This window comes from Castor canadensis, chromosome 8 (genome assembly GCF_047511655.1).
Source record: "Castor canadensis chromosome 8, mCasCan1.hap1v2, whole genome shotgun sequence".
Lineage (NCBI taxonomy): Eukaryota > Metazoa > Chordata > Mammalia > Rodentia > Castoridae > Castor > Castor canadensis.
Genome location: NC_133393.1, coordinates 44,116,897 through 44,142,671, shown reverse-complemented (window position 1 = coordinate 44,142,671; position 25,775 = coordinate 44,116,897). Strand labels below are relative to the sequence as shown.

Genomic DNA, 25,775 nt, shown 5'->3' with positions numbered 1-25,775 from the left:
TAGTAAGCTTGTTTTGAGAATTGAAAAAAAAATGGGTATAAACTGAGAGGTTAAATATTGATCCACTTACTAGTATGATGATATAATAAGAAAACCTAAATGTAGTCTAGTGTTCCTACAATGAGATCCTCAGGATGCTGGAAAAAATCAATTTCAATCTCTTTTAACTACAAAAGGATGTCTATGCCATGGTTTACCCATCACATAAAACTAGATCGAACCAAATTTAAACAATTTGACATGTTCCAGTGAGTAGTTGTTTTTGATACTTTTGATTTCCCTTAGTGTTCTTGGTGTCATTTTTAAGTCTACTAAAAAGCGTATGAGTCTTCGTAGTAACAACATGAAGTGCATATTACCCACCAAAGAGCATTTCCTTAAAAACACAAAGAATGCCAGTAGTATCTTCAGAACTCTATTTTTGAGGTCACATTACATGAAAGTACAGGAATTGGGTTTAACTAGTTTTTTGGGGTTTTTTTGAAACTATGTCATGTTCCAGAAAAAGACTTAAGAGGTCTGTTTAGAACGTAACATAATTTCTTGGAAAAGGAAGTCACCACAGCCAAAACTTTAAAGAAGCGAGAAAGCCTTTTCATAATCGTTCTACACAGGTCTGTGCTGGCTCAGCCACGTGTTTCCCATTTTGGGTGTCCGGCTTCCTCAATATTAAAAAGAGTTTTACCCATCCTAGCTACTCATGTAGTGACAATTTTTAAACTCTATTATTAAAAAAGCATAAACACAACGTAAAGAGAATACTACAGTAATCTTGTGCCCATCAGCCAGTTTCAACAACCATCAATGTTGCACAAACTCAAAACAAGAAAAATTTATGACAGTCTTTGACTTGACTCTATAATTCTCAAAAATGAATAGCTTCTCTTTTCAAAGGAAAGGTAAAATTCCAGGATTCCAGGCTAAGTCTTTCTACAAATCCCATAATAACAATTTGCTGAAAAGTGAAAATATTTTCATCCAACTCAAATTTTTAGGGTGGACCACATCAATGAGGCTGAGCTTTATTTTCTTTTTTTAAATCAATAAAGTTAAATCTCCAAGCACAATATCTTTAGGCATTAGAAAGAAGGGTTAGAATTCTGCTTGTTAAGATTTCCATTCTCACCCAAAAGACTGTGACACAGGTTCCTCCAGAGGCACCTGCACACCCATGTTTATTGCGGCACTATTCACAATAGCCAAGTTATGGAAACAGCCAAGATGCCCCAGCACTGACGAATGGATTAAGAAAATGTGGTATCTATACACCATGGAATTTTATGCAGCCATGAAGAAGAAAGAAATGTTATCATTCACTGGTAAATGGATGGAATTGGAGAATATCATTCTGAGTGAGGTTAGCCTGGCCCAAAAGACCAAAAATCGTATGTTCTCCCTCATATGTGGACATTAGATCAAGGGCAAACACAACAAGGGGATTGGACTTTGAGCACATGATAAAAGCGAGAGCACACAAGGGAGGGGTGAGGATAGGTAAGACACCTAAAAAATTAGCTAGCATTTGTTGCCCTTAATGCAGAGAAACTAAAGCAGATACCTTAAAGCAACTGAGGCCAATAGGAAAAGGGGACCAGGAACTAGAGAAAAGGTTAGATCAAGAATAATTAACCTAGAAGGTAACACACATGCACAGGAAATTAATGTGAGTCAACTCCCTGTATAGCTATCCTTATCTCAACCAGCAAAACCCCTTGTTCCTTCCTATTATGGCTTATACTCTCTCTTCAACAAAATTAGAGATAAGGGCAAAATAGTTTATGCTGGGTATTGAGGGGGTAGGGGGGAGAGGGAGGGGGTGGAGTGGGTGGTAAGGGAGGGGGTGGGGGCAGGGGGGAGAAATGACCCAAGCCTTGTATGCACATATGAATAAAAAAAAATGCTAAGTTTTTTAGGGTGAACTATTAAAGAGTGAATGGCATATTCAGAAATGACCACACTCAAATACATCAAATATAAAGGAATAAAAATATGTAATACAGGAAAATGAGGAAATAAATAAATAAATATTCTTAAAAAAAAAAAAAGATTTCCATTCTCAGTTGGGTGTCAGTAGTTCACGGCTATAATCCTAGCTACTTGGGAGGCAGAGATACGGAGGATTGAGGTTGGAGGCCAACCTGGGCAAATAGTTCTCGAGACCCCATCTCCAGAATAACCAGAGCAAAATGGACTGCAGGTGTGGCTCATTTCCTCAAGTGTTAGTGTGCCTACTTTGCAAGTGTGAAGACCTGAGTTCAAATTCCATTCTGTTGGCCTTCCTCTTTTTGTAGAGGAAATGGGGAGTAGTATGGGACTAAGAGTAGTAAATTGTCTAGTGAATTAGGCTGTTCCAGGTGCAATATTTGGGATACCATTTTTCTACCTCTTCTCAATATTGAATAATTGAATATTCTACTTCCTCTTTAGTTGTTTTGGGTCTTTTTTTTTTTTTTCCAGGGCCTGGCATACACTTGGCATATGCTCTAGCACTGAACTACCTGCTCAGTCCCCTACTTCCTCAATAAAAAGTACAGTTGATAATCTTATTGAGTCCAATGGGTGTTTTTAACGTCAGATAGACTTTCTTACACTAGCCCATAGGCATTTTGGGGTGTATTTGTTACAACTACTTGTCTTTCCCTAACTAATACACAACTTGATTCCTGGGGATGCATATTGACTCTGTAATAGTATTATGTGCTTCTCACAAGCTGGCTGAGTGTCTCATAAATTTTTTTGTACCCACTGGAGCACTTAACCTGAGGCATAAACAAAGCATAAAATAAAAAATAAAGTAAAACTGGTATAAGTATGGAATTGACATGAAGAAAATCTGCCTTTAAACACATCTTAATGTATTTTTTATTGTCACATTGTCCCATCGATTCTTCTCTGTTAGGCCCAATCTTCTTGTTAATTTTTGTCTTTTTTTCTTTTTTTTGGTGGTACTTTTTTACATATGTAATTTAATTGTAGAGGCCCTGTTATCAAAGTTCATTGCATTGAATGAGGTTTCTATGATCTGGCAGGGTGATGTGGAGAAAAGAATTTAGACTTTGGAGTCTAAGTTCAGTCTGTCACTTAACACTTGTCTGACATGGAGAAAACTTGGAAGGTGTTTGAGAATTTATTTAAAAGGAAGAATTGAGCATGACATAGGATTACAATGCCAGCACTCCAAAGGCTAATGCAGGAGGAGCACAAGTTTGAAGTCAGCCTGTGTGCCTGTGTTACATAGCCAGACACTGTCTTAAAAAAAAAAAAGAAAGAAAAAGAATTGTATGAATTCAGTTTCATCCCTATACAGTGTATTTGGAGAACAGTGAGCCTTACAGCAGTGACTATGGGATACAAATATTTCTTTTCACAGATGTTTGTAGAAGGACTGGAACAATCTCTGAGATGCCCGAAGGATATGAGTTTGTTTGTTTTGTAGCACTGGGGTTTAAACTCAGGGCCCCATGCTTCCTAGGCAGGCACTCAACATTTGAGCCACCCCATTAGTCATTTTTTGAGATGAGTGTTTTTGAGATAGGGTCTTACAAACTATTTGCCCAAGCTGACTTTGAACAGAGATTCTCCTGATCTCTGCCTCCCAAGTAGCTAGGATTACAGGTGTGAGCCATCGGTGCCCGGCTGGATATGAGTTTTGATGACTGGAAAAGATACTCAAGATTGGAACAGTAGCTTATGAACTTTGACTTTGTATTTTTATTAATTAATTATCATTATTGTTATTGTTATTATTTTCAGTGCTAGGGATCAAACCAGGGCCCTGCACGTGGTAGGCAAGCCCCTTATCACTTAGCTACACCTTTAATATTTTACACTTTTCACGCTGCTCAGCTAAGGATAGTAGACTGTTAAGCATGCAATAGGATTACAAGCCACGGGTGAGTGTTTTATTCTCCTTTCTTTTTGACAAGTGCTTCAAGCTCCAGCCATTGTACTGTGTGAAAGGGCCAGCAACCTGAGTATCCATGCTATAAAATTACTTTCTGAGTCCTACCTTCCATCCTGAAACAGCCATTTGACCTTGAAGATGTCACTTAACCTCTCTGGGCCTCAGTTTCCTCCTCTGTAAAATGAAGAAACTGAGTGAGGTGATCCCTAGAGAGGTTTCCTTATCATGGTCAGTTGACCTGTCTTAGGTGGGCTTCTGTCAGTGCATCTGCAAAATGGGGACAGGATTGATTTCATAAAATTGTAAACTGTTACAAGATCATGGGAGCAGAGCTCTGCACTTAGCCAGTATTAATTCAAGTACCATCTCCATCCTCCCCACTTTCCCACAATAATAAATACAATAATAAATGTCATGACTTTCCTGCTTATATTACTCTGTGGCCAGTAGGATTAATGAAACAATGGATTGGTAGTGAATTTCTCCACTTACAACAATTGGAAATGGTGATAGTACCTATCACTGTATGCAAATTATGTGGAATAACACAAATGAGTGCCTAGAATGGTTCCTGGTGCCTAGTAAGCATTGATAACTATTAGCTGTTTTTATTTCACTCAGTTTCCTTCATGAAGGGCAACAGGAAACTGGAAAATGCAATTCTCCAAATTGCAGAGGTTTCTGAGATTATTACAAGGATCTGGAAGATTTTTCTAGAATTCAGTAGAAATCATCTTGAATTCCTTGACTTTCCATACCACTAGGCTCGTTCTGCTCTGGGCAATGACAGAAACAGAGCAACTGAGAATGTTGCATTGGTGACCAGGATCCACTCCACCATGCAGTGTTTGTTTAGAAAACAGGTGTCTCAGTGAGGGCCACCTTGCCCATCTGAACACCAGCTTCTGTCCTTGTGTTGCAACAGGAGTAAGGACAGGAAGGATTGTGTCCAATGAATTAGACATGGCTTCACTTACCTTTGGAGCACCAGTAGTCCATATAGAATTAAAAACTAGGGTAGAATGGAGGAGGACCCCCCTCCATCAGAGGATGGGGGGCTTGAGTCATGGCCACTTCTAGCTCATGACCTTGGATAAGTTCCTTCAACTCTTCAAGTTTAATTTCCTTAGCCAAGGAATGATAAATGCTAATCTCATGGTAGGGGTACAGGACAGGGAGAAAGAGGGCATGTGTTGTAAGAAATGATCTATTAATGCTATAACTAATAACTTATAACTCTAACCACAACTCTAAAGGCAGTACCACCACTCCTGGCACATAGGAGGTACCCACTGAATGTGGTGGTGGGGATGGTTTTTATTTAAATGAAAGAGAAGAAAATTAGAGTGGCTAATTCAAGAACAACAAAATGATTTTGTGAAGAGGAATGGGTGAGTTGTGCTCAAGTTGGAATGGGAAATCTCATGACTGGAGATTAAGGAAACCAAATCTAGAAAGACTAAATCACTTTTGTCACATGACTTAGCAGCTGAACTGAGTCAAAAGATGGGACCTCTAAGTCATAGTACAACACTCCTTAGTGCTTCTCACAAACTCTCTGAAATACTCTAGATAATAGAGCAAAGGAAAAGTACAAAATAGTTTATTTATGTGTGTGATACTGAATAATAGGTTTTAATGACAGGATGCTATACAAATATTCAGAATTCATTACAAAAAGATGGTAATGATATTTCTCAAATGAACAATTCCATAGGAACACTACAAAATACAATTTAAAACTTTCATTCATTTGCCATGAAGGTGATCCATTCCATTATACACTGATGTTGAATTTAAGGCAGCCTCCTTTTTGTTTTCAAATTTTATACAGTAAAATCATCTCCTTCTGGGATTTAGTTCCATGTAATTTTCGTTTTGGTGTTTGGTGGTACTGGGGTTTGAACTCAGGGCCTTGCACTTGCCAGGCAGATTCTCTGTGCCTTGAGTCATGCCTCCAGTCCTTAGTACCATATTGTGTTTGGCTAACTGGTTTTGTTATTTTGGTGGTAGTGGGGTTTGAACTCAGGGCCTCACGCTTGCTAGGAAGGCACGCTACAATTTGAGCCACTTTACCAGTCCTATTTTGTGTTAGGTATTTTTCAAGATAGGGTCTCACAAACTATTTGCTTGGGATGGCTTCAAACTCTGATCCTCCTGATGTCTGTCTGCTGAGTAGCTAAGATTACAGGTGTAAGCCATCAGCACCTGGCTCTTATCAACATTATACAGAAGAATCTCTGCCTAGATTCATAGGTGGCTGAAGAGTTTTGTTTTTGTTTTTTTTCCTTAAAGTTGAATATCTTAGTTGTTAGTCTTGATCTGAAGATGTCTGTAATTCAGAGTTTCTAAAATATTGAAGTAATTATTACATAAATCAACCAGGACTAGGTGCTTATAAAAAAAGCTCTCAAGACCTGAAAACTGGCTACTCCAAACTAGGACTGCAGGCTCTCAAATGGCTCCGTGTAGCAAAGAAGACAAGGGCAAAGAACTGAAGACACCAGTGCTTCTATGTAAATGCTGTATTCCTGTTGTCCACGTAGGGCGTTCTTAAACTTTTTTTCTGAAATATAATAACTACATACAGAAAACTATACATATTAGAATTGCAGAAATGAACAGATCACTGAATTTTTCAAACTACTTCTTACCTGGATGGCCAGCACAAAAAACTCAGAGGGTTCCCATCCAACCACTTTTCAGAGTAACTATAGGAACCCTATAAATTGGTTGGTTGATTTTGTGTTCTGAAGAAATTCTAACTGAAGGCCAGTGCTTTTCATCTAAATGATCAGGTGTGGGCCTTGGTTTCCGGCGTTGCTGCATACTTCATTTGAACAGGGGATGAGGAAGGGCACCCACACATCCCATGGGAAACCTTTCTCCTATGTTTCTTTCTTTTTGGAGGCACAGGGGTTTCAACTCAGGGCCTCACGCTTGTTAGGCAGGTGCTCTTACCACCCTTTTTTGTGATGGGTATTTTCAAGATGGGATCTCAAGAACTATTTGCCTGGGGTCGGCTTCGAACCCTGATTTTCCTGATGTCTACCTCCTGAGTAGCTATATAGACAAGAGCCACTAGTGACCGGCTTTATCTCTTTTCAAAGTTTATTTAAGGGTTTCTTATATATACAGAAGACTGCAAACAGAACTGTTCTGCTGTTCTGTATAAAAGATCAGGCTTGTTATAGATAGGGACTTAGTTTTCAGAATTAGCGACCCATCTCTACCCCAGGACATGAACAACACATGGAATTTGTCATGGACCTTCCACAGCTTTTGACCTGTCTTGGGCTGTAAGTAAGTTTAAATTAGACAGCAGTCCGCGGTGAGCATGACCTCTTATTTGGCTGCTAGTACATGGACTTGGAAGGAAGGTTTTACAGGTTGCAAATGAATTATTGATTTACAGCCAACTGGGTGGAGCCTGGTGCCTTGTTTTGAAGGTGAAGAAGGCACTGTGTGTACAGCAAATGCCTTTGTCTAATGGAGTCATTAAGGACCTTCCCCACTCAACAAATAAAACAGTACAGTCCACATTGTGTCCTTATGGTTTCCACAAGGGAGGACCTAGCCATGAAAGCAACATCAGTACTATACTTTTATTTGACACAGTCACGTAAAATCTGGGAAATGCCACTGGAAATGTAAAATGCCTAATTCAAGCTGTAAATAAATACATTGAAATGACATTGCAAAAAAAAACCTTACTACTAAATGTTTGAGTGCTCAAAATAACAAAAATCGCTCAACTTTCTGGAATCCATTAGAATATAAGTCCTAAGGGAACAGGTTTTTGAACTCATAAACCTATCAAAGTGGCAAATGTGTACATAAGTGATACCGAAACTCACTTGACCTAGGGAAATCCAGCATGTGCATCTCAATGGTCAAGGTGACTTGTGAAAGGTTATTTGCAATCTATGCTCCAGCTAGGTTGGTTAGCTGCTTATACTGTTTCTACAGTGGTAGACGTGTGCTTGGTGTGCCCTGGGTTCCATCACCAGCATCAAAACAAAAACTTATGTGCTGATCTTAAAGCAACATGGAAGCATTTATTTGTGCAAAAAGATGCTCTATTAAACAGTGGTTTCCATCATTCTCTTCTTTCCTTCCTTCTTATCCTTTCCTTCCTTCACTCTCTCCCTCCTTCTTTCTCTCCTTCTGTCTTTGCCATCAAAAGAAAATTTTAATATTTCCAGTTCCCCTAAAAACCAAGAGTCATGTACTCCGTGCAGGCCCACAGGGGAAGCCCTAGAAGTGTGTTGGATTCAGAAAGGGAGAAAGGGAAAGCATAAGTCACACACTTTTTTTAAAGTTACTTATAAATATTAGTTTTTTAGACTATGTATTTTTTTACTTTGATCTTTTCTTTTTGTACTTTTATTGAATTCATTCTACTAACCAATATGCTATTGTTCCCAAATTATAGAATAATTGTTTTAAGATGGAAAAAATAAAGATTCACAAGAGTAACATGAGCTAATTTGGGTGAGGTTGGAAAATCAACAATTAGCTCTTTTGAACTTGACTTTTAGACTACTTTTTTTTTGGCAGCACTGGGGTTTAAACTCAGGGATTCACGCTTGCTAACAGGCACTCTTACCTCTTGAGCCACTCTACTGGCTAACCTTTACTTTTAAAATCCCTGAAACTTACATTAGATCAAGGGCAAACACAACAAGGGGATTGGACTATGAGCACATGATAAAAGCGAGCGCACACAAGGGAGGGGTGAGGATAGGTAAGACACCTAAAAAATTAGCTAGCATTTGTTGCCCTTAATGCAGAGAAACTAAAACAGATACCTTAAAGCAACTGAGGCCAATAGGAAAAGGGGACCAGGAACTAGAGAAAAGGTTAGATCAAAAAGAATTAACCTAGAAGGTAACACCCACGCACAGGAAATCAATGTGAGTCAATGCCCTGTATAGCTATCCTTATCTCAACCAGCAAAACCCCTTGTTCCTTCCTATTATTGCTTATACTCTCTCTACAACAAAATTAGAGATAAGGACAAAATAGTTTCTGCTGGGTATTGAGGGGGGGGAGCGGGAGGGGGTGGAGTGGGTGGTAAGGGAGGGGGTGTGGGCAGGGGGGAGAAATGAACCAAGCCTTGTATGCACATATGAATAATAAAAGAAAAATGAAAAAAAAAATTTAGAATGCCCTTTCTGTCATCTAATTTGGGAAATGTGTGCTGACTCTGCTAGTCCTATTAAAAATGTTATCATAAAATTAAAAAAAAATAAATAAATAAAATCCCTGAAACTTAAAAGTAGAGACAGTTGCCATTATTTGATGAAAAATTAAGTTCCTTATTGAGGTTCAGTATTTGATGTTGGAGAACATTAGACTAGGTGATATGATATAAGGTTTCAGCCCTGTGAAGACATGTCCAGTGAAAGATCTATACGAAGAACTGGTGCTTTCTGTCCTGAGTAACTACATATTTCAATCACTTGTGCATATAAAATAACATGTCTTGGGGGTCTGGCTCAAGTGATAGAGTGCATGCCTAGCAAGCATAAGTCCCTACTACCACCAAAAAAAAAAAAAAAAAAGAATAAAAAACTACGACAGTGCTTGGCTCCTGACCCTGACCCAGGCATTCCTGAGAGAGAGAGAGAGAGAGCGCCAATGCCTTGGTATTTTTTTGTTGTTGTTGTTCTGATTTGGTTTTTTGAGACAGGTCTCCATATGTGGCCTAGGCTGGCCTAGAACTCTGGATCCTCTTGCCTTAGCCTCCCATGTTACAGGGATTATAGGGATTCACTACCACACCAGGCTTGTATCTTTTTATTTTGAGAAATGACCCCAAAGCCTACAAGTTACTACAAGTTACTTTGTACTAAATTTCCCTGTTAATTATTAAAGATAATCAGCAATGAACATTTTGTGTACTTTTATTTTGTTAAATTATTCTTAGCATACTCACAAGTATGATTTGCTAAATGAAAAATATGAGGCAGCTATGTCAGTAAACTTTTAAAAAATTTCAAGGCAATATAATGTACAAGAATGTTTTATAAGCCTGGCGTTGTGGTGCAGAACTGTCATCCCAAGAGGCTGAGACAGGAGGACTGACAGTTTGAGGCCAGCCTGAACTACATAGTGAAACCATTGCAAAACAAAGGGTGGGGCGGGGACAAGCATGGCGCATGGGTCTGTAATCCCAGCTGCATGGGAGGTGGAGCTATAAAGATTGCTGTCCTAGACCAATACTGGCAAAAAAGTGAGACCCTATCTGGAAAGCAAAAAGGGCTGGCGGTGTGGCTCACTCAGGTGGTAGAGTGCTTTTCTAGCAAGTGCAACACCCCCACGTTCAAACCCCAGCACCGCCTACAAATAATTTTATAAATAAAGAAAAAACTAAAAATTCCTCCACTCATATTTCATATACATGTATTTCTACATGGTTTATTGACAGCGTGTACAATTTCATATTCATGCTTTAGGTCAGTGGTTCTCACCCAGGGGTGATCTTGTACCATAGGACATTTGGAAATATGTGTGGAGATTTTTAATGATCACGCTGGATAGAGGCCAGGGATGCTGCTATATCCTCCAGTACCCAGGACATCCACCACAGCAAAGTGTGATGCCCAGCTGTCAGTATCGCTGAGGTTGACACATCTGCTTCAGATTATAGTAAAAAACAGTTTATTTCAGATATGAGGTCTCCATGACTTTAATGGGGGATTGTGTTTTTCAAGCATTTACTGATTAGCTAATTGTTAAGCATGAAACATGCATTATCTCCTTTAATAGAGTGCCCTCTGTCTACACTGGTTCTGTATCTGCAAATCAGCCAACCGCATGTCAAAAATACAAGGAGCAAAATAACTGCATCAGTCCTGAACATGTGCAGCTGTCTATTCCCTAAACAACACATTGTAACAACTACTGACATGGAATTTACATTGTATTAGGTATTATAAGTAATCTAAACATGACTTAAAGTATACTGGAGGGTGTCATAGGTTCTATGCAAATACCATGCCATGTTATATAAGGGATATGAGCATTCTTGAATTTTGGTATACAAAGGGATAGAGAGAAGAGGCTCTCAGACATCCCCCAGCTCCTTTTCCAAGATACCAAGGGATGACTACAGCAACAAGGTCCTGTTAAGATTTAAAGATTATTGCACCACATCTTCCACACATTAAGTAGTTTTTTAGTCATACAACTAACAATATCAATGACAGAGATTTGACATCCTGTCTATCTGATGTCATGTGTAACAATGCCACAATGAAGAGCTTCATATACAGATGTTTGCATTTGAAAACTCCCTTATTATATTATATATTTTTTTGGCAGCACTGGGGTTTGAACTCAGTGCCTCACACTTGCTAGATGGGCACTCTACCACTTGAGCCACTATACCAGTCCAGTTTTCTGTTGGGTATTTTTGAGATAGGGTCTTGTGAACTACTTCCCAGGGTTGGCTTTGAAATGTGATCCTCCTGATCTCTGCCTCCTAAGTAGCTAGGACCACCGTTGCCAATTTCCTTATCTAATTTTGAAGGTATTGATTTAAAGAGCCAAAGGGGGTAGTGTCTTGTCCCACATGTTACCAAACTCATTTTCTAGGATCGTCCCAATTTCCAGTAGTGCCACCATTAAATGGTGAGAAACCTCTTTCAATACACTCTCATCGGTATTGGCTATTTGACATTTAAAAACAAAATTCCATGTTTATTTCATAAGTGAAAGAATATATATCTGAGCTTGATCATAAGGAACTATCAGACCTTGTTATCACACACAGGTCTCCCAAAATGAGGACCAAACCATGTGAGAAAGGTAAGGAGAAGTTAAGTCAATATAAACAATGCTTGCACTTCAAAGAATCATATTCATTTATTTAACAAATATAGTTATTAAGGCTGAGACCCAAGAAAAACATTCCTGGGTTACTCTATAAACTTTATCTCAAATGTTTTATTTACATACACCCATGAAGAGCAAATGAGAGAATTGTATTTTTTGGTTAACATGTTTTCTCTAATAATATTGGCAGTCTTCTGGTTGCCCTACCCTAGAAATAATGAAAAAATAGGCTCTTCCGAGAATGCTTATGAATTAAGGGTAGACTCATACCCATAGTACCCCATAACTACCTCAGAGACGCCTGACAAACAAGAATAATAGCGATCATAATAGCAACAACAATCATGGAACTGGGTCTGGTATGTCTCGAGTAGGAGTTATAGCCCATTGGAGGATACAGAAATCACGTTAGTAGTTTCTGACCAGAATTTTAAAAAAGAAACTAGACAGCAGCATAAAACAAACAAGTATATTGCATGTAATAAGCCTAAGTGTTGTTTTATGAAACTTGTGTTTGCTTTCTCTGGGTGTGGGAAAGAGACATGAGGTAATGAACTGAAAACCACTGATCTAATCTACACGTATCATTGGAGAGGTGATGTTCAGAAATGCTTAAGCATACCCAGCTGGTTAATGGCAAAGCTAGGAGGAGCAGAAAGTTCCCAATCCCTAGGATGAGTCTAGTCCATCAGAGGTTTTGGCTTGCAGTCAATCTCAGAGAGGAAGAGAGAACGAGTTAGGGAATAGAAGGTGCAGCTGGATGTTGGAGCAGGGATGGGATTGGTACATTTGGGGTGCATCTTTTAACCTAAGCCAAGTTAAACTGCTAACTGTACTGTGGGCATATTGTACATTTGGGATATTCAGGTTTTTTACTTGTTATTATCTCCTCAAAATAATAACCGAGGAATACCTACAAAGTATTCAAATTGAGTTGTCACCAGAAATCTTTTTTTTTTTTTTTTTTTTTTGGCAGTACTGGGGATCTAAACTAGAGCCTGGTACATGCCAGGTACCACCGGCCTAAAAGTTTCATTGAGTGTCTTATTTCATCCCTAATCCAGTTGTACCAGGCAGAATAGATGGAAAATGAATGACTGATGGGTGCCTAAGCTACTGCTGTAAGGCAGCGTGGATTGAGTTGTCCTTGCTAAGAGGGTAGAAAAAATACTTTTTGATACTAGGAAATAAAAATATTATTACACCTTAAGTTACTGAGGCCTGTTGGGAAGCCAGGGCAGCACCCAGGCCTGTCTGACCCTCAGGCAAGCCAAGTGGTCCTCACCATGGGTTCTAAAGACTGGGTTGGTGGGCCAGTGTGCACTGGGAGTGGGCACTCATTCCCTCACACTGATTGGGAGTCGCCTGATGGCAAAGTGCTAGGATATCAAAAGCACTCTAAGAAACCAGGGATGCAGCTCAGCTCAGTGGTAGAACTAGTCCTCTGCTGAGCACAGCTCACTCAAGCAAGTGGGCTGATGTCTTCAGGAAGTGATTCCAGTGATCTGTTAAAATGCAAGGCGTAGGGCTGGTGGAGTAGAGTATCTCAAGCAGTAGAGCACCTGCCTAGCAGGTGTGAGGCTCTGGGTTCAAAAGAACCCAGTACCACCAAAAGAAAAAAAAAAAGTTAAATAGCCAGGTGCACCGGTGGCTCACGCCTGCAATCCTAGCTACCTAGGAAGAAAAGATCAGGAGGATTGAGATTCCCCTAGGCAAACAGTTTGAGAGATCCCATCTCAAAAATACTCAACACAAAAAAGGACTAGTGGAGTGGGTCAAGTGATAGAGCCCCTGCATAGCAAGCCTGAGGCCCTGAGTTCAAGTTCCAGTACTACAAAAACATATGCAGGGCTGGGGGTGCAGTTCAGTGGTACAGCTCTTGCCTAGCATGCCCAGGGCCCTGAGTTTGATCCCCAACTGGAAAAATAATAAAATAAAAAAAATGTATATGTTCCCAGCACTGGGGACAAGTTAAGTTAGCTAAATGATGTAATGGTACCAGATTTAATCCTAAAAGCAGATTGGAGTGAGATAGCAGAGCAAGGACTGATCTAGAAATTTGAAGACTGATTTCAAGAAGAGGAGAGAAAAAGGAAGGTGCTACTGTTGCTCAGGATGAGCACCGGCCTCTTCACAGGGTCACTCACTCTGGGTCATGCACAGAGTTCTCTGGGAAGCCTGTGAAGATGCTGACTCTGGTACAGAGGTCTGGGGTGGGGCCCAAGATTCTGCATTTCCAGTAAGCTCCCAGACTATGCCAGTGTTCCCAGTCCAAGAAGCACTAGTATAGCCAGGTCTGCACCATTCCCACCAGACCTTCTCTGTGTGCCTCAGGACTCTGAGGGTAAAAAAAAAAAGAACAAGGGGAAGGTTGGCTCAAATGGTGGAGCATGCTTGTTCCAGGCTCTGGATTCAATCCCCAGTACAGCAAAAAACAAACTACAACAATTAAAACCCAAAAGACAAAGTAGAATTGGTCTGTTTGCCCCTCTCTCACCTTCTGCTCTAATACATGTGACATTTTTCTGCATAAAAATGGGTAGTATTTAAACATAGACATGTTGGAGACCTGTCATCAAACAAAGTATAGAAATTGACGTTTGTAATCTCATTAACAGGAGGCTACTAGAAGTGTTTATTCAAAAGATAGTGGGTCATTAATAAGTGTCATAAATAAGTCAGTTTGTGATAATATAAATGAGAATAAAAGAGGAAGAAAAATATCTTGGTTTTTTTTTTTTAAAGAAATGTAGTCACTTAAATGTTAAGAAATATCTTGTCATGGGAATGTTTTAAGCACACTTTTCTGATGCATTTAATCTAAACAGACTCAAAAACATCACACACGTCAGCCAGTCTTGTTGACGTAAGTAAAATAAACCAAATTCTCTCTTTGCTTGCCAGACTCCCCTCCCTTAACCCTCGACTTAACAAGGCAAGTTTTCATTTAAATTCTTTTAAAGTGTGTGTTAAGAACAAAACAAGGAAGCTTCTTTTTGGATAGGCAAGCATTGAAATAATTTTTTAAGTATTAAAATGCAGATTAAAGCAATAGGAAGTAATATACTTTTTTTTTTTTCTTGAATGTTTTCAAGTTTGGGAAGCAAAATTAAAAATGACCCTGACCTTATAGAGAGCCCTTAGGGTTAAAAATCCATGCTATTTACAGGAAAGACTGTGATAAAATTTTAGTTGGGAGACAGGTACAATTCTAGCGTTAGATCATCATATAATTATCATATGACCACTGGGCAAAAGAACAGAGCTGTTTTTCTTCTGAAACACATGTTTTTATTGATGTTCTTAAGTAAGAAAAGTTATCTGAATGCCCAATCCCATTAAATGTCTTTCCAAGTTTCAATGTTGTCCTGAATTTTCTTTTTTCTTAATTAAAAAATGGGGCTGGTGTAATGGCTCAAGAAGTAGAGCACCTGCTTAGCAAGCAGAAGTTCCTGAGTTCAAACCATAGTACTGCCAAAACAGAAAAAAACAAAAAACAAAAACCTATTTTCTTAAGTAATTTTTTTCACATTTGTACATGAATTAGCTTTGTTTGTTACTGTAAGAAATTACCAAAAACTTAACTGTTTAAACGTTACTTGTATTGTGTTGCAGTTTTCAGATAAGAAGTCTGACACAGGCCAGACTTCAAGGCACTGGGTGAGGCCTGTCATTTCTGGAGGCACTGGAAACAACCCATTCCCTTGCCTTTTAGGCTGCTTGCTAGCGGAAGTCACATTCCTGGATGGTGGATCCAACCCCACCTTCAAACCTCAATGGCTGAATGGCCCCTACTCTTCTGCCTGCCTCTCCCATTGTTACTGACTTTGTGGTTACACTGAAATCACCCAGATAATTTAGGGTAGTCTTATTTTAAGGTCAGCCAATTAGCAACCTTCAATCCCCTTTGCCATGCAGCGTAACATATTCTCAGCTTTAGGATTAGGGTGTGGCTGTTTTTTGTATGAGTGTGTGTTGGAGGAAAGAGGGACAATTCTGCTGACTACACTAAGTATTGCCAGTATTTTAAGAAGAATCTAGAGAAGACTGTTGCAGTTTGAGTACATTATGTCAAAAGATTGCATTAGTCACTGGTGAAAAATGCAGCTCTAATGAAGCAAAGTATGCCTCTTTCGGTACGATTTTATTGACTGCCATATATAGAACTCCTTTTCCAGGAGTTAAGTGAGCCCTTTGATTTCTGTGACTTGTCCAAGATTTATGGAGTAGATTATTTGAGATGGCTTAACACAGTTTCTCAAATGGGATGATTTTGTTCCCCATGGAAAATGAGGCAGTGTCTGTAGACTTTTTTTTTTTTTGGCAGTAATGGGGTTTTTTTCTTTCTTTCTTTCTTTCTTTTTTTTTTTTTTGGCAGCACTGGGGTTTGAACTCAGGGCCTCATGCTTGCTAAGCAGGCACTTTACCACTTGAGCCACTCCCCAGCCCAGTAGTGGGATTTGAACTCAGGACCTTGTGTTTGCTAGGCAGGTGCTCTACTACTTGAACTACACATCCAGCCTTTTTTGCTCTGGTTATTTTGAAGATAGGGTATCACTTTTTGCCTAGGGCAGCCTGGACCTCAATCCTCCTATTTGAAGCTTCTTGCTGTAGCTGGGATGACAAATGCACACCGTGCCCAGCCCTTTCTGTTTAGATGGGGTCTTGTGAAATTTTTTTTCTTTTTTTTGGCCTGAGCTGGCCTGGAACCAGATCCTCCTGATCTCAGCCTCCTTCATACCTTGGGATGACAGGGGTGTGCCACCATGTGCAGCTATTGGTTGAGGTGGGGTCTCCCTAACATTTTTGGAAAGATGGCAACCTAAAGTACCTCTCCCCCACCCTCTTGTTTGGAGACTTAACTCCTTACATGTCAGAGAATTAGATATAATGCTAGTATCTAACTAGTGATTTGATATTAATATATTGATTAGAATTATATTCACATATTTATTTGTATATTGATTAAGTTAGGTGTTATACCAATTAGGTAATAATGAGTTGGCAGTTAAAAATTTGGTCAAAAGATCAGTTGGCAGAAACATGATGGTGGATCAGTACACAGCAATCTGAGTGAATGTGAAAAACAACAGACCAAAAGAAAATAAGCAGGATTTGGAGACTGAATGAGGAAACTGACGCCCTTTTTTCTGGTGGTTCTCACTCTGCTTTCTCTACATTGCAGGAGTCCCTGGCGCCATGCCAAATGCATCTTGGACTGGCAACCTCAGGGCTGTAAAGTGGATTGATATGGAAGACAAACATGGAGGTTGCCATGGTGAGACATTTGTGTCATGCTCTTAAGCCTTACTACTGGTTGGTGTTGGCCTGAGGCTATTTGTGGACCAAATATGGGGGTTCTTGTGTAAAGAGAACTGTTGGGCTGCCAATCTGCTGGGTATTGAATAGAAAAGCCAGAGACTTCAGCACATAGTCTCTTGAAAATAAGTTGAAAAATCTCAGGCATTCTCCAGCTTACAATTACTAGGGAGATGGAGAAGTAGTTTCAAATTATAATCTCTTTCTTCTTGCTAGTTTTAGCTTTCTTATTTATTATTATTCTTTTTGGGATTGCAATGGCTAGAAAAAATGTCATGTTCTCCTAGCAGAGTATTTCATATCAGCCTCTGAACTCTGCACATATAGGCTTCCAAGTGGCTTGGAGAACAGGACAGCAGTAAGTGTTGACCACAGCTCTGGCACAATGGCAGGTAACATTAAGGTCAGAGGGGTCTCCTCCCTTCACATGGACAAGGAGTAGAAGTCCTAAGTCACTTTCATTTCTATAGACTCTTATCATATGACAATAAATCAGCCCTGTCAATGATTCCATTCAGAACACTGCCTGCTACCTTGTGGGCATGGGTAACACTCTGCACGAGCTGCCATAACAAAGTAGCACAGACTGGGCAGCTTAAACAACAGAAATTCATTTTCTTAAAGTTCTGGGGGCTGGAAATCCAGATCAAGTGTCAGCAGAGTTGGCTTTTCCTGAAGCTTCTCCCTTGGCTTGTAAGTGACCATCTTCTACATGGGCTCACATGGCCTTTTCACTGTGTCTGTGTTCTAATTTCCTCTTAGACCAGAGAGCTCTGACCCAGTCAGAGTAGATTAGTTCCCACCCTAGTGACTTCAGGTTAATTTAATTACCTCTATAAAGACCCTACCTCCACTCTGAGGTATGGTACATTAGAATTCAACATATGAATTTGGAGGAGCACACCATTCAGCCTATCTGAGCACGATAAAAGAGTTTCACTGAACATTTATTCAGTGAGTGAGTGATTCAGAGAATGAATGAGTGAGCATATGGAGGTTTGGCCTTTTCTCCCTGTGCTAACATGCCTTCGCCTCCGCTGTTCAGTCAGTCTAGCTTTTGCTCATCAATCTGTCATATGTACACCTGTGTCAGTTGAAAACCTTCAGGTGCTGCTTGCTATGACTCCCCAACTTCTTTCCTCATGTCTGTATCTTGATAATCCCTTACCACTGTTGATACCGATGTTCTGATGTCACTGTACAGAAATGTCTATTTACTGTATTTACCTTACTTGACCCATATTTTTCCCAGAGGACAGAGCATGCTACCTGCTCTCTCATCATGGCCTGTCCTCTCTGTGAAAGGAAGAAAAAGGATAGGAGATTATTTTGCTCTTTGATCTCCTGAAACTTCTTCAGAAAACTGATTCTCTACCATAAGTTAGGTTCCCAATATTTTCATTATGTCCTCTTCTCCACAACCTTTCTTCACCGACTGTCCCCCTCCCACTAGGACCCTGTAGTCAGTCACCCCTCTGGTCCTGCTTCTGCAGCTGTAACACTGGAGTACTTCAACATCTGTACCAGTACCCTATGTGGCATCATTACCTTACAACTCTAGCCTCCCCCGACCAGAGAAACCCCTATCCCACTAAAACAGCAGATCTGTGTAGGATCGAGAGCCTCCAACTCAATCTTGCTGGCTAAGGTGTTTAGCTAGAGGGAGGGTCAGAATTCTGGGTTCTTGTCTCATAAAGAGACATGAATGAGAGCAAGTAAAACGGAAGAGTTTATTGAGGTAGAAAAGTGTAAAGTGGAAGAGTAGAGCTCCTAGACTTGGGGGAGGAATCTCAAGAGAGGATCCCAGAAAAGTGATATACTCTGAGGTTTTTATCCATTTTCTCCAGGGCATTGCTAGATCGCTATGCTAATTAGGTGTGTAGAAAGTAGCATTCTGATTGACTGTGCCTGCAACTGAGTGACCAGAGTTAGGAGTCTTAATGCTGTTAAAATCTGTTAGAATTTTTGAGTGGCAGAGACATGTTCCACTTACATTTTAAAAGAATCACTCTGGCTGTTGTCCTGAGAGTATACTCCCAGGTGTAAGTTAGGGTTGCTTCTTCTATTTTGAAGGTTGAGCAGACAGAATGGCTGATGGGTTGGATGTGGGGTGTGAAGCCCTGAGGCACTAAGAATAAAATTACCTGGACTCTGATGGCAAAAGCTGGGAGAAGAGCAGGCTTGTAGGGAGGAGATTAAGAAGTTTCCTGCTAGCTGGGCATGGTGGTACACATTTATAGTCCCAGCACTAGCGAATCTGAGTCAGGAGGATCATGAGTTCCAGGCCAGCCTGGGCTACATAGTAAGACCCTATCTCAAAAAAAAAAAAAAAAAAAGTTCAGTGCTGACATATTACGTTGGTGGGATTTATGACACATCTAAGTGGAGGTATAAAGTAGACACTTGGACAGACTAGACCAGAACTCAGGGAAGAGACTTCACCAACACAATGGATAAAGATTGCATCTAGAACTTCTCACATCCCTGATTCATTCCCTGACACAAGGGTTGCCTTGTGACACCTACCATACTACTTCCTTGAATTATTAAACTCTCATCTTATCCAGATACATATTTCTACCTTTTGTTCTCCTAAATAGAGTTTAAGTTCCTGGTTGGCTGGGACTACCCGGTCATATTTCATTTGAACTCATAACACTTGGCATAGTTTTTGCTGCTCTGTAGTTAATTCTATTACCGTTCTGCAAGTTCACTTCCCTAGACTTTTGAAAATAAGCATGTTTAGACTGTTTCCTCTCCTTTGCAGGTCATTATGTACACGGCATTTGTATCTATGGAAATGGAGACCTAAAGTGGCTGATTAATTCACCAAGCTTGTTTGCTAACAAGTTTGAGCTGAACACATACCCCCTTACTGTGGAATGTCTGGAGCTGAGGCTTCGAGAAAGAACCCTTAATCAGAGTGAAACTGCAATACAACCTAGCTGGTATTTTTGATGGAAGCCAACTCGTGCCTCATAGGCATTTGCAATGGGAAAGAAGAGCCTTTCTTTGTAAGAGACTTTTGCCTTGGTTATATTCCGGGTTTCAGGTCCTGAAAGCTACAGGACCTTGGTACATAACTGCACCTAAAATATCCACTGGACACTGTGATGTATACTACTGGGATGGCTGGTACAGTGATCCTGGCACTTTGGCCAGTCTGGCTGTTTTTTAATGCTCATCTCTGTGTTAGGCTACTGTTACGATTAATGATCAATTCAAATGTCATCAGATCTTTGCACCGAATACCATCATATAAATATATCCTAATAGAAAGGAAAATGGTAATACTATTTAGCAAAATAAGAATTTGGTTTCTTTGAAGGCAGCAACTTCTGTAACTCATTAATAGTCACTTCAGTGCTCAGCCACACACAGGCTCAGAGACAGCTTTCTGGGTAACTCACCAATTTCCTTTAAACAAGAGCAGATCTTGAAAGGCCAGAGTGTGGCTCAATTTTAGAGCACTTCCTTTACTTTAATGAGGACACTTGCAAAACAAACAAAAAACCCACAAATAAAAACAATTTCAATTTCAAAAACAACTTCAGTTTACCTGTCTGAAGTTCTGTATTCAGTATAAAGCCATCAATAGGAGATAACATACTTTAAGACAAGAGCCACTGCCTGCCGCTGCAGGTCTCTGGGTGCCGAATATCTCTCTAGTATACTCCAGAATGTTCCCTGATCTCTCTTCCATGTTCTCCACTGAGAACACAGAAAGTCCTCCCAAGAATGAAGGTGTCCCACAGGAGAGAAGCTATGCATGGGTCTAGTCTCAGATCTGAAACATCTTGCATGAATTACTTCTGGGATTCCCTCCCCTCCCAGTGATATCCTATTTGCAAAACAGAGACCGAATTCTGCCTTGCCGGGCTGTTAACTACACCATAATATTCTCTGGGTAGCTTTGCAATGCCTGGTACTGATTGGAGTGCCTCGATTTTTTTTTTTTATTGTTTTAGTATTCATATGTGCATACAATGCTTGGGTCATTTCTTCCCCCTGCCCCCACCCCCTCCCTCACCACCCACTCCACCCCCTCCCTCTCCCCCCCACCCCCTCAATACCCGGCAGAAACTATTTTGCCCTTATCTCTAATTTTGTTGTAGAGAGAGTATAAGCAATAATAGGAAGGAACAAGGGTTTTTGCTGGTTGAGATAAGGATAGCTATACAGGGAGTTGACTCACATTGATTTCCTGTGCGTGTGTGTTACCTTCTAGGTTAATTCTTTTTGATCTAACCTTTTCTCTAGTTCCTGGTCCCCTTCTCCTATTGCAGTGCCTCGATTTTTAAGAGCTTTCAATTGTGAGTGAACCTCTCTGTCATTTATCTCTCATTCATCCATCTTTATTTGTCTATCCACTCACCCATACATTCATCCCACCCACCCAGCCAGCCAGCCAGCCTATATTCAATGAATGTTTCTTTTTTTTTTTTCTTTTATTCATATGTGCATACAAGACTTGGTTCATTTCTCCCCCCTGCCCACACCCCCTCCCTTACCACCCACTCCGCCCTCTCCCCCTCCCCCCCCAATACCCAGCAGAAACTATTTTGCCCTTATTTCTAATTTTGTTGTAGAGAGAGTATAAGCAATAATAGGAAGGAACAAGGGTTTTTGCTGGTTGAGATAAGGATAGCTATACAGGGCATTGACTCACATTGATTTCCTGTGCGTGGGTGTTACCTTCCAGGTTAATTCTTTTTGATCTAACCTTTTCTCTAGTACCTGTTCCCCTTTTCCTATTGGCCTCAGTTGCTTTAAGGTATCTGCTTTAGTTTCTCTGCATTAAGGGCAACAAATGCTAGCTAGTTTTTTAGGTGTCTTACCTATCCTCACCCTCCCTTGTGTGCTCTCGCTTTTATCATGTGCTCATAGTCCAATCCCCTTGTTGTGTTTGCCCTTGATCTAATGTCCACATATGAGGGAGAACATAGGATTTTTGGTCTTTTGGGCCAGGCTAACCTCACTCAGAATGATGTTCTCCAATTCCATCCATTTACCAGTGAATGATAACATTTCGTTCTTCTTCATGGCTGCATAAAATTCCATTGTGTATAGATACCACATTTTCTTAATCCATTCGTCAGTGCTGGGGCATCTTGGCTGTTTCCATAACTTGGCTATTGTGAATAGTGCCACAATAAACATGGATGTGCAGGTGCCTCTGGAGTAACCTGTGTCACAGTCTTTTGGGTATATCCCCAAGAGTGGTATTGCTGGATCAAATGGTAGATCAATGTTTAGCTTTTTCAGTAGCCTCCAAATCTTTTTCCAGAGTGGTTGTACTAGTCTACATTCCCACCAACAGTGTAAGAGGGTTCCTTTTTCCCCGCATCCTCGCCAACACCTGTTGTTGGTGGTGTTGCTGATGATGGCTATTCTAACAGGGGTGAGGTGGAATCTTAGCGTGGTTTTAATTTGCATTTCCTTTATTGCTAGAGATGGTGAGCATTTTTTCATGTGTTTTTTGGCCATTTGAATTTCTTCTTTTGAGAAAGTTCTGTTTAGTTCACGTGCCCATTTCTTTATTGGTTCATTAGTTTTGGGAGAATTTAGTTTTTTAAGTTCCCTGTATATTCTGGTTATCAGTCCTTTGTCTGATGTATAATTGGCAAATATTTTCTCCCACTCTGTGGGTGTTCTCTTCAGTTTAGAGACCATTTCTTTTGATGAACAGAAGCTTTTTAGTTTTATGAGGTCCTATTTATCTATGCTATCTCTTAGTTGCTGTGCTGCTGGGGTTCAATGAATGTTTCTTGAGTGTCATGATTTCCCCAGACATGTGTGAAGACAAGAAGGAAAATAAGGCTTTTCTACTCTAAAATTCTTGGGAATAACGTCACCATTAGAAAGCCTATTCCAGAGAATCTTTTTCCTTCCTTCCTTCCTTCCTTCCCTTTCTTCTCTCTGTCTGTCTGTCTGTCTGTCTCTCTTTCTCTTTCTAAAGCAAGATTTATTTTAGGATTTATTTTAGTATGACAGGATAAAGGGGGGCAGGGAGGAGAAACATTTCCTGCTCCTCCTACAGGAAATGGGAGTAAAGACTCCCAGAGAACCTTACAAAATGGTTATGTTTAACACATCCCTAGGGGTGTTATATACTGTGATATTAGGTCAAGAAGATCAGTAGTTACAAACTGAGAGTTAAATCAGAGATTATTCAAAAGAGGGGGGGAAGGAGGAAGCAGAGGCAAAAGCCTGCTGTGTCTTAGGTGCTATGCCTCTGTGTCTCATTTCATTCAAACTTGCAAGGCTCTGGTGAGGGTCACAATGATTATACCCATTTGACAAATAAATAACTGACCCTGGGAGAGATTAACAAGCATTCGGAAACAAATCTTCTGTCTGAGAACTGGGATTCTCTTGCTGGTCTGCTCAATCCATTTCCTGAGGTAGAATATTGAAAGAAGGTAAAAATAAAGCCATTTCTAGTATACCAGAGAAGGCAGATTTTAAGAATGGTCTCAGAGAAAAAGTCCTGTCATTCAGAGAAATGTGAAATCTACTTTAGTATTGCTCTAATCCACTGAGTTCCTAAATAGTAATTTATTTTAATGAAAAACTTACTACAAATGATTATTTAATTAATTAATACAATTTTATTCCTTTGCTATAATTGTACCTGCTGAATGTCAATCATACTGAAAGGGAATGACTTTGATGTAAAATTTCCTATTACTAAAATAAAAATGGAATTGTATTGGGTAATAAAGGGTTGAAAGGTAGGGAACACAGCCAGGGGCCAGAGTGAAGTCTAAAACTTGCCTCTTTTCTACTTACCGTTCAAATGATGGCACCTGGGAAGAAGATATGCTTTACACTGGATCTTCCTCATGCAGAATGAGAGATTTTTCTGGTAGAAGGTGTTTACATGTCTGTTGTTGGTTGTCTGTTCTCTATCCTAAAGGCTTTCCTATTGGAAGAGTGTAGTGTTCGAGCAACTGGATTTCTGCTAGCCAGGGAATGCTCTGAAACTACTGTATCCATTTTTGGTTTTGATGATGTTCTATTTTTTTCTTGGAAATAAATTAATATATTGTTTTCCATCTTGGGGATATTGTGTATATTTATTTGATAGTTGGTTAAGATCCACTAAAGAGCACATTCAATAATGCAATTCTTTTAGCATCAGGAAAAAAAAAAGAGGCCAGGCAGGGTGGTGCATACCTGTAATTCCAGCTACTCAGGACTTGGAGATTGGGAGGATGGTGGTCTGAGGCTGGTCCCCAGGCAAGAATTCAAGACCTTATCTAAAAAAGTAACTAAAGCAGCTGGAGCTCATGCCTGTAATCCTAGCTACTCATAATCCTAGCTACTCGGGAGGCAGAGGTCAGAAGGATCAGGGTTTGAATTCCGCCCTGGGCAAATGGTTCATGAGACCTTATCTTGAAAAAACACATCCTTAAATAGGGCTGGCTGAGTGGCTCAAGTGGTAGAGCAACTGCAAGTGTGAGGCCCGTAATGCAAACCCAGTGCTGCCAAAAAAACTGAAGCAAGAAAGGGCTGAGGGACACCGTTAAAGTAGCACCTGCTAGCAAGAGAGAAGCCCTAACTTCAAATCCCAATGCTGTCAAAAAGAAGAAGAAGAAGAAATACGTACATACATGCATACCTGTCTAAACAACATCCATCTACTGAAAAATAATTGACCTTTCCATTTGTGGGGTGTTGGGGAGAATAACTGAGAATGATAGAGAAAGAAGGTAAAATGGAAGATCAGTTTTATTTAAACTGAGTACAATTATTTTACAACTAAAGGCAGGAATAAGTTATTTTAGTATTTGCCCAACTTATGCATTCATTTTAAACTCAAGATACTAAAAAATATTGTAATTATTTAATAGTATTATATTTACGTTAATATTATAATTGCTTGGCAAATGACAAAGTTTTAAGCAGCAGTTCAGCTGTTTGCTGAGTGAATATTGTCTCGAATGGACAAAAAGAAAATGATAACGGTTGAGGGAAATAATTCACTTAAAGGATATCTTACCATTTTAAATGAAAAAAAAATGGTGGTACTGGGGTTTGAACTCAGGGCATCCTGCTTGCTACACAGGGGCTCAGGGCATCCTGCTTGCTACACAGGGGCTCCACCACTTGAGCCACACCTCCACCCCTATTTTCTCTGGTTATTTTAGAGATTATGGTGTCTTTTTCTAGACTCTTTTGGTCTATTCATGTGCCAATACTGTGTTTTTAAAAATTACTATAGAACAGGCACAATGGCTCACATCTATAATCCCAGCTACTCAGGAAGCAGAGATCAGGAGGATTATGGTCCAAGACTAGTTCACAAAAAAAGTTAGTGAGACCACATCTTAATAAACAAGCCAGGTGGGTGGCTCATGACTGTATCCCAGTTAGGTGGGAGGCATAGGTAGACGATCAAGGTTTGAGGCCAGCCCAGTGTGACACCTCATCTGAAAAATAACCTAAAATAAAAAGGACGGGGGACCTGACACAAGGGTACAGCATTTGTCAAGCGCAAGGTCCGGAGTTAACTCTCTACAACAAAATTAGAGATAAGGGCAAAATAGTTTCTGCTGGGTATTGAGGGGGGGAGCGGGAGGGGGTGGAGTGGGTGGTAAGGGAGGGGGTGGGGGCAGGGGGGAGAAATAAACCAAGCCTTGTATGCACATATGAATAATAAAAGAAAAATGAAAAAAAAAAAAAAAAAAAAAAGGTCCGGAGTTAA

General features: G+C 40.0%; 1 protein-coding gene across 5 annotated transcripts in view; it reads left to right on the top strand.

Moving 5' to 3' along the window:
- Gcnt2 (glucosaminyl (N-acetyl) transferase 2 (I blood group)) overlaps window positions 1–21,106 on the top strand; it is a 72,941-nt gene extending 51,835 nt beyond the window's left edge. For 2 of the 5 annotated variants that reach the window (XM_074082910.1, XM_074082909.1), the window contains 2 exons: window positions 16,932–17,024; window positions 19,833–21,106. In XM_074082910.1, the coding sequence (XP_073939011.1) occupies window positions 16,932–17,024; window positions 19,833–20,023 (284 nt within the window). In that variant the 3' untranslated portion in view covers window positions 20,024–21,106. Of the gene's footprint in view, window positions 1–16,931; window positions 17,025–19,832 lie in introns of those variants that run through there. The other 3 variants (XM_074082911.1, XM_020186226.2, XM_074082912.1) reach the window with 3 other exon arrangements.
- Window positions 21,107–25,775: the final 4,669 nt, after the last annotated feature.